Source organism: Felis catus, chromosome C2 (genome assembly GCF_018350175.1).
Source record: "Felis catus isolate Fca126 chromosome C2, F.catus_Fca126_mat1.0, whole genome shotgun sequence".
NCBI classification, from domain to species: domain Eukaryota; kingdom Metazoa; phylum Chordata; class Mammalia; order Carnivora; family Felidae; genus Felis; species Felis catus.
The window spans coordinates 153047120-153063779 of NC_058376.1; the positions used below are offsets into that span (position 1 = coordinate 153047120).

Below are 16660 nucleotides of genomic sequence, written 5' to 3' on the forward strand. Positions count from 1 at the left end.
TGTACAGGGGAGGGTCTTCAAGAAAAGGTCCCAGACGGGTCTGAGACCCTGACACTGACCACAGTGAAAGATGAAAGGCTTTGTCCTTCTTGCTGGAACAAGTCATTGAGAAAATGTCACCATCATTCTTGATCAAGGTGAACTGAATGTGCTGTGCCTTTTTCTGAAAGAAGAGGCCGCCTGCCTGCACTGGGGGAAAATGAGCAAGTCCTAGGATTAAGGGATTATCACTCCTCCCCCAACTCCACGATGAAAATCCAGCTTGTTCACTTTCTCAGGGGTTGGCAAACCACAGCCTGCAAGCCAAATCCAGCCTCCCACCTGCTTTTGTAAATGAAGCTTTATTGGAACACAGCTCTGCTCAATAACTTACGTATTACGTACGGTTGTACTTATACGACAGTGACGGGGGGCGGTTGTGGCAGAGACTGGATGGCCTATAAAGCAGAAAATACTTACTATTTCACCCTTTCTAGAAAAGGCGTGCTGACCCCCTACATACTTTCTGATATGCTTATCTCCATAAAGGAGTTAGTAGGAAGTCATATGCAAATATTACTAAGAGTCCACGATTTCTACCTTAGGACAAGCTATATAAAAAAGGTAAGAAGTCATGTCTGTTGTCAGAAACCCTTTGGTGGCACAAAATTTTGCCCCTTAAGTAAATCCTGATTTAAAAAAAAGCAGGGGTGGTGGTTAAGAAGACCCTCTTCCCTTGCTGGAACAGGTGTCCTCAGAGGAGTCAGCTGTAGGTTATGTAGGAAGACCCCCCCACCGGTCATCGGGTCACCCCCTCCCCGAGCTCCCCACTTTTTATCACAAAATAAGATACACCAGGAGCACCAAGGTGCACACTGTCTGTACTGAGGTTCCATCTCGAGGCAGAGGTTAGGGAATACTTGGATACTGAATACTGTGTTTGCTAGAACATAGAGTACATGAAACCCTCTGAACAGTTCCCATCTCTTGCTGTCCAGAAGATGCTGTCTCATTAAGTGTAAAAAAAAAAAATATCAGAGTATGGTCTACTCTAGAGAGAGGAGGCATCTACAAGTTGGCAGACTCCTGAAACATACACCATGAAGTATTCTTTGTTTCCATACTTCTTCTAACTTGGTCATGCTGATTTTGAAAAAAAAAAAAAAAAAATCTTTCCAAATGGTTAGCATTTAGCTATCTTGACAAACAGTTCCTCATGATATTCACCCAGATAGAACATCATTTCCTAACTATTTTGAAATACAGTTCAACTTAGGAAACAGCACTATAAGCAAATTTTATACAGTAAATAAACTTTATTTATTCTTCCAAGATGACATTGCCAACAGTCACAGATCTGCATACAATACAGTATTGACTATTTACAATTTACAGTAGTATTTTTTTCCTCTGAAAAATATAAGTACAAAAGCTAAGTAAACAATGAGGTACTGCTATTTGGATTTATCATATGTATAGCTTAAAGAACTTTAGCAAATATTCAACAAATCTGGATAAAATATTCAATTAAATGCTCTAATTTATCAGAAAAAAATCCACTACGTTTCACCTCAAAATGTATTGCACAAGTCTTTAAAAAAAAAAATCACCCTAAAAATAAATAGGAAGGGCAAGCAGTTCTTTAAAAAGAGGGACAAAAAGAATGGAAGAGAGGAACATTAAATGAGCCCATAAGTCAGGTTGAGTTATTCAAAAAAATCTCTTAAACGACATAAAACTCTTCCCAAGAAAAAAACTGAAGAAAAAAGAAAAAACTATCACCATTTCTCCACTGATATAATCAATCTGAAAGGCAGTCTGCAGTATTAGCTGCGGGCCAATGTCAGATTTTTCTTGGTCTTTGGCTCCATAAGGGGCCCTGAATAACAGCTTGCTTCTCCAAGAGGCAGATGCAGACAGTCCTCCACGCTTGCCCAACATCACCACCCCATTTCCTCAAGACGATGATCGGAGCCATGACTGGAAAAGAAGAAAGGAAAAAGGGTAAAGTTAAAATAGAATTATATTCTACGGTCTAGGGAATGAAGTAGAAATATTCTAAATAGTAAACCCTAAAAAAAAATCTTCTAAAACTTAATGTTCTTGGAACGATCTGACCTATATAGTCCGTGGTCCTGGAAAACGGGATGCTTCCGCGAAAACTGCAACTGCCACCTTCCACCAGGTTGTACCTGGAGAAGCCAGGAGGAGGCGTGCTGACTTGGGAGACCCTCAAAGGCCCCAGCTGCTCAGACCGCAAGAGGACACACAGCTCTTCCCTCTTCTCTTTGTGCCGATCTTTCTACGTATCGCAATTCTCCCGGGATGACATGCATGGCAGCAAAGGATGGGAAATGAACAAACTCAATCTTAAAGACTAAAAATGCTGAGAGAAACAATGGTGATGAGTGATTCCTAATAAGGTTTCTCTGATTAAAACACTAAAGCCAGTAGCCCGGGTAAGTCAGAATGCCACAAAAATAAATTACCAAGTAAGATTAATGGAGATGAACTTTTTATACATATTCAGCAGAAAGAGAAAGTTTTAAAGTCTTCTCCATTTGTAAATGAAAAATATAATCCACTGACACTCGTGATGTACTCCCCATAGTGTATTATGTATAAAACCTGCTCAATAATCATGTTGGTCCTACAAGCCTAGAGAAGATGAAAGATCTTCTGTCATATTTAAGTTCCTGTGTCAGTTAGTATTTTGAAACTTGCCTTGTGCTGTTTGTGGAAAAAGAAATTCACGCACAATTCAATAATGCTGCACAGTGTCAATGTCACGTAAGACAAAAAAAAAAAAGCTGGGAGAACATTTCTAGTTTAAAAGAGACTAGAGAAATTGGGGCGCCTGGGTGGCTCAGTCGGTTGAGCGTCCGACTTCGGCTCAGGTCACGATCTCACGGTTTGTGAGTTCGAGCCCTGCATCGGGCTCTGTGCTGACAGCTCAGAGCCTGGAGCCTGCTTCGGATTCTGTGTCTCCTCCTCTCTCTGCCCCTCCCATGTTCATGCTCTGTCTCCCTCTGTCTCTCAATAATAAATGAACATTAAGAAAAAAAATTAAAAAAAAAAGAGACTAGAGAAACATGACAATGACATGTGATGTGCAATCTCAGAGTGGATCATGGAATTTAAAAGTTTGTGGAAGACAGTATTTGAAAAACTGGAAAAATGTGAATATTTACTATATACCAGATAACAGTATTATGTTAAATTTCCTGAGAGTGATTGAGTTTGTAGGAAAATGTCCTTTTCTTAAAGATATTTGCTGAAGTATTTAGTTTTCTTTGCAAGTAACTGTCAAATGCGTGCGGGCACAAGTGTTTGCGAGCAATGGTCACGCCATTACAGACGGGAGGATATATATGCAGAGAGAGAGCAAGTGAGAAAATTTTGTAAAAGGTTAGGAATTGGTGAATCGGTGAAGGGTATACAGGTATTCACTGCACTAGTTTTACTAATCCTATGTTTGAAATGTTTTAAAATACAAGTTGACATAGTCAATTGATCAATCAGCAGAAATGCTGGAAGTGTGGTCACTTCCAGTGATAAAGGACTGAAATGCAAGAATACAATGACAAGCATGATGCAGTGTTTACAACATAAAAAAAAAAAAAAAAAAAAAAAAGGAAAATGTTAAGGGATTTATGAGACTAAAGATAGTTCTAGACAATCACTAAGGCAGGTTAATTGATACATAGTAAAATTGAAATGAGACTCGAATGTGGGCATAAATGATTTTTAAAGCTAAGAGGTTGAAAAAGAAAAGCTGTCTACTGGCATTTTAAACCTTAATCCCATTAGCTGAATACTAGTTGAATTAACAATCACAATTAACAATCGAATTATTTCAATTATAATTAAGCTCTATTAATTGCAATCGACCTTGTTTGTGATTTGTAAAAATTCCAGCCAAGTCTGAGGCAAAGACGTACAAAGATGTACCCTAAATTTTAGGGGTTGCCAAGTCTAGCTAATAGCATGACTACTACACGGAGGCCACAGCAGAGGGGTTTAAACGGTGAAGACCCATGACTGTGTGGAAACAATCTAGATGCCTCCAGTTCAGTTAACAATATGTTAATTACTAACAGCCACACTCACTTGAAGCAGGCTGCCCAAGGGTCTCCTGGGGACAGATGTTTTCTTGTTATACCGTACCATCCCCGGAAGTAATAAAATGATACTTCTTTTAAATCAACTTTACTAGCCTTCATGATTTCAGGCTATAGCCTTGATAAGTGGACCTTATGATGTTTTGAAATCTGGTTTCGTGAAGTATATCACTTCACTTCTATCTAGAAAATGATTTTTCATTTCTCTCTCACAATTTTTATTGATTTCCAAGACTATGCTTGGGAAATAAAAACAAAAAAGATTATAAAATATATAATTTCTTTGAGTTGATAAAATTTCCAAGAGCAATTTTAAAACTTTCAATTACTATTTAAAAAAGTAAAACTTCCTAAAATTGTATAACTCTTCCGGTGGTGGTGATTATTAATCTATTTATTAATCTATAAAGCAAAATAAACAGAAAACACTTATATTAACACATAGCATAATCATGTATTCATTAAACAAAAAAGCACAAGAATTCCAGCAAAATGGTTAGTATCATGCAACACATTTGATTTTTGCACAAAAGACACAAGACATTATTCTTCACTCACCACATGCTAACTAAGCACAGACTGATGGTTTACTCAGAAGATACCACTGCGAGGTGAAGAATACTACAAGCCAGGAAGAAAAAAAGCTTATTGGGTTAGTTTTAAGACTTAATATAACATAGAGATTATATGTGTATATGAACTTCAAAGGACTAAACAGAATGTACTTAAAATTTTCTCAAATCTCCCCCAAGTCAGGGGAGGCTAGGCAAAGTATAAGGAACCTATAATAAGTCCCACCCATCCTAAGAAAATACAGTAATTTGTAGCTGAGATTTCATTTGCAACTTTAATTTAAAAATGTAAGCAACATAATTAAAGATGCTTTCACACTTTAAGTAAATATTTATATAACATTAACTGGGTATGATTATTTGCCTTATAAAAATATTTTTCATAATTCCATTAAAGTACACATGAAATTTGATTTATATAATATCTATCAATTTACCATCAAAAATTGGGGAGGAAATGGTGATGAATGTGAATACAGTAGGTTTATATGTTGAATTATCATTCCTAATATATGTCAGTTTTATCACTGAGTAATTTGCTTATAATTCAACAGTATATCATCAGGAATGGTTTCAGCAAGGATAACCCAAATTGAAATTTCCATTCAAAGGGACCCAATCTCAAACATAGTTTTTACTGTAGCAACCTTCTTAAATTAATTCTTTGTCCTATCTAAAATGGTCATAATTTAAGATTATTGATTAGCTTTCTGGTTTGTGAAAAGAGCATCAGTAAAAAAAAAAGGGGATTATTTATAAAATGAGTCTATTCTTAGCGTGACGAACCTCAGAAGCATCATTTCATTTACCTTATTTAAGGGTACAGTTAGTAAGAAGCAACGAAATCAAAAGACAAACTAGAAAATAATATTTGCAACACAGCACACAACACAATAAGGTCAATACCCTCTTGAAAAACTTGCAGAAGTATGCAAAATACATATATATGCATGCTCCCTGTGTCTGTGTTTGTACGTCCTGAACAACTGCAAACAACCTAAGTGTCCATGAATAGGAAACTGGTGAACTACATTGTAGGACACCCATGTAATCATACAATCGGACATTGAAAAGAATAAAGTACATCAATTTGTAATGAGGTGAGATAAAATAAAAATATGTTAAGTGAAAAAAGCAAGCTGTTGCATTCTGCCATTTTTATAAAATAATTAAGTGATTAAAAACATAACTATAAGTATATATTTATAAAGCTTAGAAACCCTGGGGATATTCACCAACTATTTACAAAGATGATTGTGGCATGGTGGGAAGTGTTGGGAGGCTGAGGACACGAAGGTCTCCCTCTCTATGTAACAGGATTCCGAATCATTTGCAATGTTTTCTTTTGCAATGATCACATATTATGTAATTCTAACAGAATCAAGAGTCTGACCACTTTTGAGACAACAAATGTGTACTTTATCTGTACAGTTTTTTTGTTTTGTTTTGTTTTCACTTCACAGCAGTTCTATTTGCACCTGTGTCCTGATCCACCTTCCAGGTATCCACTGAGCCCGCGCAAAGGTAAGCCTCTTCTGGGATGGAAAAGTTTTCCAGCTAACAGTGCTGAAAAGTGTGGATGAATTTGTTAACTCAGAAGAGATTTTTAGAATTCCAACCGAAGGGAGAAAAGTGCGAAACACGAAGTACAGACGGGTCAAGGGCAAGGATGGATCGAGAACTGGACACAACACAAAGGATCGATGTGAAAGAAAAGTAAAAAACAAAGGCAACGGAAAATCAATTTTTAAAAATGACTAGAATGGATGGGATGAAAAGAAGCCAAAACTTCTCCATCAGAAGAGAAAAATTTTCTTTCAAAGGTCATCAGGAAAATAGCTGTCTAGGTGAAATAACATCGCTTTGCTAGCACCCTGAAAAGGAAAATGCATTTCTAGAAACATTTTTCAGAAGAGATGTCTATATAACAAAAGAACCTCTCAATTTCAAGAGATGATTTAGCACATGATTGAAACAAACTTTCTTAATAAAATTACCCTAAATAATAACACTCTCTTTTAATAAAAAAATCTGATGGCGTACTTTTAGGGCAGTTTTCTTCAGCACAAAATAGACGAGCCCAAGACTTTTGTATTCACTCTTGCTCCTACCCTGTTACTCAAATATCCAGTCTGCCCTGCCCGTCCAAACTGCCTAAACCATCACAAAGTGAGGCACAACAAGCTAAGAGCTGAGAGAAGGTAAAAGGCTGTTCTCACAAAGATAAAAGTGTGTGCATTTGGTACGTGCGTTTTCTTTTGAACTTCTGCCTATTGTATAGAAGGCAATTTTTTCCCAGTTGAAACAAATCCAAAACTTTAAAATCTACAAATAATTGAGAACTTTAGAAGGAAAGAAACTTTAGGAATAGAACAATCCACCATGCTCATTTTCCGAGCAAGGGCCAGAAACACAGAAAGGGCCTGCTCCAAGTCTGCCAGGGTTGGGCTGGTGAGATCCACACTCACCACAGCAGTGCCACTCGCTCTGATGGGGACAATTTCTGAGATGACGTCATTCCTGTGAAATGACCTGCCTGTCCTACTGACGTCTTTAATGACCGATCTCACACACATTAATATTAACTCACTAACCTAAGTCTCCTTTTCTAGGAAAGACTAATTCTACACCCACATGTTGCTCTCTGGTGGCTAAGAGATTGTCACCACCACCCCTGCCACCATCTCAAAAACCCAGGGCAGGCACTATAGTCTGGCCTTCCAATAATGCTAACAAAATGATGTTCGTTTTGTGAACAACCTGAGGCTCTGAGACTTGTCAATGAAGGACGTAGGATAGTCCTTCTCTACACATCACAGCCTTCAGATAAACCAGAATTCAATTATGCTCTACAATTTAATCTTACTTGACAGATAACGACTTCTCATCTACGAAATGTAATCTTGAAATTACATTAAACTCTGAAACCACTTATTAAGTAATAACTGTTGTGATCTAGAATGGGGTGTTTCGAATACAGACTGTAAAACTCACTGAGGGGAGGGGAAGTAAAATAAAAAGGGGATAGACTGAGAAAGATCTTACCAGCAGTCACAGAAATGTTTGGCCAATGCCAAAAAGTTAATGCATAATCACCAGAGTCATGAAGCCAGTTTTTAGACGGTCTCCTCCTACAATACCCAGTGAACACTGCAAGCACTGATGTGGCTGCACACTGTCAGCTCTCAGCGCAGTTCACACTCTCTCTCCAGCATCCCAAATATTAACGGATGGGGAGGGCAACTCTGAAACGTGTTCGGGGTTGTTTTGGTTTACTTTTCCCCGCCTTTCAGCCTTCACAGCTAAAAATAACAAAGCACTCAAGGTTGCTGATTTTAAATACGAGGGAAAACATAGCTCCACACTTATAACAAATTACAGAAGAGATCCATTTGCAACATACGTTTAAAGCTAACACGACTAAGTAGTTAAGTGTTCACTTAATAAACTGCTAAAAAGGCTGGTTTTCTATACATTTATATATCTTTCTATTGGAAAGATAGTTTCTATATTTACATTGAAAGAATATAAATATCTTTCTATTGGATATCTTATCTTTCTAGTAGAAGAAGATATGTCACTCTTTTTTGCAGTGTTTTTTCCTAATCAGCTACGGACACTGGACAGAAGTAAGAAATAGGTTGTAATTCCAAGAGACCTGTTCAAAGATAATGATTCTTATTGCTCATTTTATGAATGACACCGGTCTTAAAGGCAAATGTGTCTCTTGGTTCAACCTTCTCAATCAACAACAATCTTAATCTTCCATCAAATATAAAAACACAATCATGAATCACTATCAAGTACCAAGAATCTCAAACCAATGAAGAGTGACTCAAATTGATTTACAGGCCATCAGTGGGCCTCACTTCATGCTCATTATAAGTTACTTCCTATTTCCTAAGCATCTACTTTTATTATCTGAATTACATGACTTAGACATTTCATGCATGATAAATAGGTACTACCTCTTCCCCCGAAAATTAAAGGCTCCACAAGGTCAGCAACCATTATCTTCCACGTCTTCAATGCTCCTATACCGGCCACAACAAACAAGAGAGTATGTGTGTGCTGACTGCACTCATTCATTAAGCAAAAGATAATGATGGATAAGACTCTGCTTAAAGTAGCAGTGGAAAGAGTGGTACTTTCTTCCTGGGCAAATCAGCCTCTGAGACAAGGGAGGATTATTTCAGGAAGGAATAAACAGTCACCATTTCATTCCTATCCAGAATGAATACCACTTTATTCAGGAATAAAGAATGTAATGGTTTTCAAAGATTTCTTTTTAGTGAAACTAAAAAAAAAAAAAAAAAAAAAAAAAAAAAAAAATTCCATCTCCTTTAAAGGTTTTTTTTTTTTTTTTTTTTTTTAACATGGTTCACTATGTACATGTATCAATTCAATTAATTTCCTTCAAGGCGAACCAGTCAAAGACTGCATGTGTGTATGGGGTGAAGGGGGATGTTTCCCACCTTATCTGCCGTGGCCATGACTTAGGATGAATCTAAACTCTAAAGCAAATCCGGATAAAATGTAGCCCAACAATGAGAGTTTGCCATACCCCAACATCAAGATGATAAAGAGGCCATGGGAGAATGAACAAAGGTGCATTAGATCATTTAAAAGTATTTTCTTAAACAGGCCATAATGACAGAATCATGTTGACAGGTTCCAATTGCACTGGAGAGTTTTATTTACACAAAGGCAAATTCAGTGAGGAGAAAAACTACTCTGAGCAGCTGCATTTTAGAACTGTTTGCTATAATTTAAAACAACATTCTATTGGTGAAGGGCATACATTATAGTGCCATACTTCTTATAAAAAATATGTACAACCAGAGGGGCTCAGCTGGCTCGGCTGATTAAGCATCCAACTCTTGTTTCGGCTCAGGTCATGATCTCAGGTTCATGAGATCGAGCCCCATCTATATTGCACTGACATTATAGAGCCTGCTTGAGATTCTCTCTCTCTCTCTCTCTCTCTCTCTCTCTCTCTCTGCCCCTCCCCTACCTCTCAAAATAAATAAATAAACATCAAAAAAAATGTATAACCAGAAATAACTACAGAGGTATAACAATGTTTTTCAGGCCACTAGATACCAGGGAGGAATACTTTCCGAAAAACACTTAATGTTAGTCAAAATAATTGTAACTGTCTCAGAAAATATACAATAGGTATATGACAAAATATGCAATAAAGTACTAGGACAAAGGTCAGGGATGCGGGGATGACCTTGGAGAAAGCAATGCATCAGAAGAGAGAAGCCATACTTGGCTGGCTCAGTCAGTAGGGATGCAATTTTTTCTAATTTTAAGCAGACTCCACGCCCAATGTAGGGCGTGAATTTATAACCCTGAGATTAAGAGTTGCACGCTCTACCCACTGAGCCAACCAGGAGGAGCCCTGGGATGCAGCTCCAGGTATCTGGCCTGGAGAAGAAAAGCCTTCCATTCAGGCCATTGACAGATTTTTTGGTTGAGTTCCATAGGTAAAAACCAGAAGAAATTGGTGACCACTACTAGGAAGGAAGATTAGGGCTCAAGATAAGCAAGAACTTTTGTTAAGAGACGTAGTCTGTTGAATTAAGATAGGATGCTTTAGGAGGTAATGACTTAGTCCTTACTGGAGATAGTCAGACACTGGCTAACCCATCACTAAGGAGAAGACCTTTGCTTGCTTCAGTGAGGAGAGAGAAGAGAACAGCGGTGCTGAAATCTTAAAACAGGTAGAGAAATGGGGGAGGACGTGGAGGGTGATGCAGGCTACCAGCAAGACAAGAAAAGGAAGGAGAAAGAGAAAGCTGAGGCAAGACCCGAGACTTCCCAACAAATTTCACACTATGCTTAGAATGGATCTTTTCTTACTGCATTACTGGCCCAGAGCAAAAAGAAGTCAGGCAAGAGGATTTTATATAATTTACGAAGTGTGTATTTATTTCATTTCAATCACATCTGACTTCACACAAAGGTTTCTAATAATTCTGTTACCTACATCTCCCTTGCTGGGTATCTCAAAAGCTCAAAAATGCTTACATTCTTTCAGTCAGAATTACTGTATTTGAAAACCACTACGGAGGATAAGGAAATGTAATACAGAACATCTAACATCATGGTGTAATCTGATTAAAAATTATTACTGGATATACCAGGACAAATGCCTTTTCTGTCCTTTCCATAAACAGCCCGGGTTCTGGAAATCCCAGATAGGACGTGTAGGTGTTAACCTCATAAAAGCTATTGAAAAAGACTGTTCTTTCCTTGAAGACACCAATTCCTATTTGCCCTCGGTTAAACTTTCTTAATGTAGATTCGCTCTCATTTTTAACGCTACAGTACAATAAAAATGACACATTTAAAATGTCTTTGACCACCTCAGTGTCTTTGTAAATGAAACAGAGCATGCGATAAAGTCGTCTTCTATCCGTAGCCTACTTTTAAAGCTTACCATTAGCCGAGCATCTTCTCTTTCCAAAATTTTCTGAGTCTGATCATCAGGGAACTTCAGGACAGTGGTTATAACCTTCGCCATGGTCTACAAGAAAAACAAGAGATGATCGCAGACAGTTGAGCAGATGACGTTTCACCCATTCTGACATGTTCTGCTGGTGGGATTCTTTAGTGCTCTCAATGGAAGCCACGACCAAAGAAGTATGATGTGAAGATATTAGTCAAGGAAATAACAGCCAACGCTAGAATTTCAATTTAAAAGGACTCTCCACAATGCCTGGGTTGGTATTATTTCAAGAAGATGCAATTACAATAGCATGAAGCTATATAAAGTTCTAATGCTCTTGGCCCTTTATCGTATTAAAATGGAACTTTATTACTCATTCATTTTATAAGGCTTTTCACTTATAGAAATCTATCTAGAAAGTAATGTATTGCCAAGCTCTAAATCATCAGAAGTTCAGCTTTAACTAAATCACATCATATATCTCATAAACATGGGCTACTGCATGAACATGAACATGCTTAGTAGGTATTTTTTACAACATGCAGCACATCAGCCTAATAGAAATACAAATTACATTTTAAATAAACACGAGATGTTTTGTTGGGTAGAAAACATGATGAATCAAAACATTACACATGGTGGCTTGCAAAACAAGATCATAAATTGTGCAGATCTAAATGCATATACCGTAAGTCAGACTGTCACCCATAAGCTCGTGGAAAATTCTCCTCAAAGGTTGAAATTCCCTATTTTGTATCAAGATGAGATGTTTTGAGGGAGACAGAGAGGAAAGAAGATACCTTATGAAATAAGATACACTCACGAAATAAGTAGGATAACAAGTTCAGTGCTTACATACAAATTCAGGTGCTAGTGCTCTCCCCCAAGGATGCCCACAGAGGACGGCAGGGGCACCTAGGGAACTCACTGTAACGTTCTTTGTTCACGGTTACACACACTGTGTGTGTGCGTGTGTGTGTGCAGGGGGCGGGGCTGGGGACTAGAGAAGGTCACTGAGGAAAAGATGACATAATAATAAAAAATTTTACATTTCTCGGGGCGCCTGGGTGGCTCAGTCGGTTAAGCTTCCGACTTCGGCTCAGGTCATGATCTCATGGCTCGTGAGTTCGAGCCCCACGTCGGGCTCTGTGCTGACAGCTCAGAGCCTGGAGCCTGCTTCAGATTCTGCGTCTCCCTCTCTCTGCCCCTCCCCCATTCACGTTCTGTCTCTCTCTGTCTCTCAAAAATAAATAAACATTAAAAAATTTTTAATTTTACATTACTCATATCATTAGAAAAAAAGGTAGAATTATCACCAGGAAGGAAAGAAACTAACATTTTTTTAAAATTCCTATTATGTGCTAAGCCTAGGCCAGGCACTTTACATACTTCTAATACTTGTTTCAACTAACAGATCAACTAATACTATTCTTTAATCACAAACCCCATACGTGGCAAGGTTTCAGCACCCTTCCCTCCTTTTACCTTTGCCTCTGCCATTCTGAGAATCAAAAAAAAAAAAAAAAATACCATTTAAACTCTTGGAGAATTCCAAAGGCATTTTACAAAAACCCTCATCCTTTAAATTGTATTGCCTAGACAGAACAGAGTCTTCACGTTAAAGCGACATCGAGAAACTAAGCATATATGTGGCCTTAAATGGCAAGAGAAAATAAGAAGTGGTTAAGTTTTTCCGTATTCTTTTTATTAACACTCTGAAGCAATTTTAAATGGTTTTGGTATACTGTCTACGAAGACTGTTTTTAGGAAGCAACAAACACCTAGAATTTAGGGACTCATGATTATAGGAACATTTCTTTACTGTCAATAGCTTGTAAGGTTCAAAGCACCCAAGAGTCCGTTTATATTCACTATGAACCACACACGCACATGCAAGTATGTCTGTCAAAAGACCCCAGAACTGTCGCTAGGTGTTTCTTCACGTTTCTAAATGTTAATGAGGAATCCACCTCTAAATTCACCAGTGATCCTGAATCTGCAGCAGATTACCCAGCAAAGACTTAAAGCTCTTCCCTGGCTTACCAAAACGCACTTACATGAAGAAACCCAGGCTCTCTCTGCCTGTCAGACTGTCTACTCTACGTACAGTATCCTCGGGCCCTGGGAAGTAAGGAAAAGTTCAAATGAGCCAGCTGGTGGAGAGGCTGTGTCTCCTGCCAGGTCTTCTTTAAGGAGAGGCTTTACTAAAAGGTTACAATGAGAAACACTTTCTACCGAAAAGGAGAACAGACTGAATTTTAGTGTCCGTAACAGCACGGGAGGACCACAACCCGAGAGAAGGAAAGTGAAGAAGACAGAGGAAGCTTCATGCCGTAAGAATGTGTGTCCTGCATGTGGTCTTCTTACATAAGTCATCTGCCTCATCAAGTAAGGAACACTGTGTGCAGAAGCAGAGGAAGGAACACAGGGGGGATGACACACATATCGCGCTGGACGAGGGTCAGAGCACAAAGACCACGACACACTCTGGCTCATTCTAAGGCCGCGACCCGGTTTCCATTTCAAACTCTTTGTTACTGTGTAGAAATTAAGGAAATCAGTGAAAGATGTGTCTAAAACCAGCTCTGATCTTGTCAACCTCAGCTCAAGGGCTAGCCACCCCCCGATGCCTACAGGCAACACTCGGAAGTCATCCCGGGCCCTCCACACTCTGTGCAGCCCTGGAAGGAGTCACTTCCAGCACACAGATCCAGTGTTTCAGTCGGACCAGACGACTTGTCATTCCAAAACCCAATGTCCTGCCTTGGACCTTCTGTCTAGACTTTCCCTCCCGTCTGAGCACCTCTATTAAAGTCAAACCACACCTGCATACACCTCATCCCGCTTTAAAGCCCAGCAGATACACCTGCTTCTCCACGATGCCCCCCTTGACCTTCTCACAAGTAAACAGGAGAACTCTGTGCCTCTCTTAACAGCCCCGGCTATGTTCTGCATCGCGTCAAGCTTAACTACAAACAGCTCCACTTTGCTACTATAGAGTAAACTCCTTAGAGTTAGGGACAGTGTCAAAGTTCATCTTCTTATCCATCGGGGTGATAAACAGAAGGCCACATGGAGCAAGCGCTCAATAAACACGCAGTAAATTAAGCAGAGCGTCTGCTACCGATGTTCTAGATTGACCTGTACACTGTGATGGCACAGTGACAGCCTCACCATTTGTAGTAACCAGGTGAACTGAGTGTTGAAGACAAAAGACCAGGGAGAGCCCTCGGCAGCATGGCTTCCCAGTCAGGTGTCAGACGGGGCGTGGGGACATCCCTTCCAGCTGTCTCCTCAGGCACAGCCTCAAACTAACCGCAGGGCCCTGACGGCGCGAGCTGGCGCCCGGCACATCTCACGTTTGTGCCGGGTCTTTCTTCAGGAGGACTCAAGCTCTGTAGGGCTCCTACCCCGCACAGTTCACAACCTCCAGAAGACACGGTCTGAGGCACGTAAGTAATTTATTTAGCGACACTGGGATCACAACTTTACATTCACAAATGAACCAATATGGCTAAACTGCTGAGAGGCTTTTTTTTTTTTTTTTTAAGATATATCCTTCTCCCTTCCCTACAATAACAAGGTAACATTAAATTATTTACCCCACCTCAAATACGGGCTGCTATCCAATACAAGCCTTAATAAGAGGAAGCTATATGTCATTAGCTTTATTTATTTTATTATTTTTTCATGAGCTTTACTTTTAAAAAGATAAGGAGAAAATTAGTTTTAGCTGTTCTCTGAATTAAAAAAAAAAGCCCTTTAAGAAAAAAAATACTGAATCACTGTGAATTAATATATCCCTCTGTATTACATGTTCAGGATCACACTAGATATTACTTTAATTTGAAATTATTTGATATAATGAAATGAGATTTCTACAGATATTATGGATTAAAATGACTTCCATTTCTATAACTCCTAGTGTTTAGCAGAATCTATAATCTATAAGTTCATAATATTCTTTTAAGAGATTTCTTATGTCCTTACTTTTTAGGCTTTTAATATACCTGCCAAATTAATCCCTGAACTGGCTTAGCACTCCTTGACTTAGTAACCCCCCAAGGGACCCCTAAGTTAAAAACACTGATTGCTTCTAAAAATGGAAAACTCATGATCCCATCCTCAGCCAAGGTATATGGACAATGTAAAAGTTTATGAAGGTAAAAAGTTGAAGCAATGTCGGAAAAGAAATTGCTTTAAATGAAAAAATTGTTTGAGGAAAGGTTCATGAATTTCCCTAAATACATGGTTCAATTCAATTCAAGATATATTTACCAAAAGTCCAATATAAGCCTCTTTTAAAAACACTGTGGGGGATACAAACAAGAAAAAGACAAGACTATACACTCAAGAACCTTACAATAATTTAATATTCCAGAAAACAAATTTAGCCAAACATTATTACCTATATGATGTGGTAATTTTAATGACTGATATTCCATATGTTTTGAAATGATTTTCTCACTGTAACTAAAGTAAAATATTTAGAAATACCCCTAAGTAGTCATTCTTAATTATGACCATTTCCAATACTTCCACATTATCCTGAAGTTCCCATGAAAATGAAATCAAATTTTTACTTGACTCTAAAATTTCAAGTCAAAAGTAAAAATACCCATGTTTTACAAAATATTAAGTCAATGAAATTTCTATTTTTAGTATTTAGCATCATCCAACAGTATTTTTTAAATTAATATTTTATAACTGAAACAAATATAAGCAAGATCTACAAATCATTTGTGTAAACAACGAACTATAACACAATTAATTACCTATCACCTTTTAGCATGTGTGGTCTGCTAACAGTAAAATATGGCATCAATATGTGTATTAAAGTATTAGAAGTGGGCACATTTCCTTTTAAATTAAGCCACACGCCAAGTCACCAGAAATTATTTATACCTTAGTCTCACGACCCATCATATACTCAAAAAGCACTTTTCGCAAATACTCAAACTCGGTAGGTTCTCCAAAGAGCGAGACATCAGTGTGATACAAATTGCCACCTGTCAAATAAAAAAAAAAAAAAAAAAGATCAAATCTTAAAGAAAATCCAGATCAACTACTTATTACTTAGACACCAGACAAAGCAAGGCATAACTCTTATATTAATTATATTGTACTGTGTAGTACTGTACATACATACATAAATAAAGTATTTCAATGGTATTTTTCCCTTGGAAAAGAAAATTAGAATTATTATAGCAATTTTATTTCTCAAATCTTTTCCTCCTCTTCCTCCTCCTCCTCCTCCTCCTTTTGGCATGGCAATTTTAAAAGACTATACTTAGGAAATACAAAGATTCCTTAAAACTGGTATTTCTCTCCTCAATATTCTGTGGTTGACTGCAGACAGTCCACAATGAGTGAAATTAACAATAATGTTTATTTTATTAAGAATTCATTGTATCAGTATAGTATTCTAGTTTTTCTAGTATTCCAAACCTAAAAGCACTTAGGTTTAAATCAAATTTTCAAAACTGTTTGAAACACAGGATAGATAAAATAACTAGAAAACACATGAAATA

The 16660-nt window shown here is 37.9% G+C and overlaps 1 protein-coding gene across 12 annotated transcripts in view; it reads right to left on the bottom strand.

The window, feature by feature from the left end:
• Positions 1-1275: 1275 nt before the first annotated feature.
• GOLGA4 (golgin A4) overlaps positions 1276-16660 on the bottom strand; it is a 126366-nt gene continuing 110981 nt past the window's right edge. For 10 of the 12 annotated variants that reach the window (XM_045037893.1, XM_023260759.2, XM_023260756.2 and 7 more), the window contains 4 exons: positions 16035-16138; positions 11121-11207; positions 4659-4721; positions 1276-1959 (listed from right to left, as the gene is read on the bottom strand). In XM_045037893.1, coding sequence (XP_044893828.1) covers positions 4692-4721; positions 11121-11207; positions 16035-16138 — 221 coding nt within the window. In that variant the 3' untranslated portion in view covers positions 1276-1959; positions 4659-4691. The remainder of the gene's footprint in view (positions 1960-4658; positions 4722-11120; positions 11208-16034; positions 16139-16660) is intronic. The other 2 variants (XM_023260760.2, XM_023260755.2) reach the window with 1 other exon arrangement.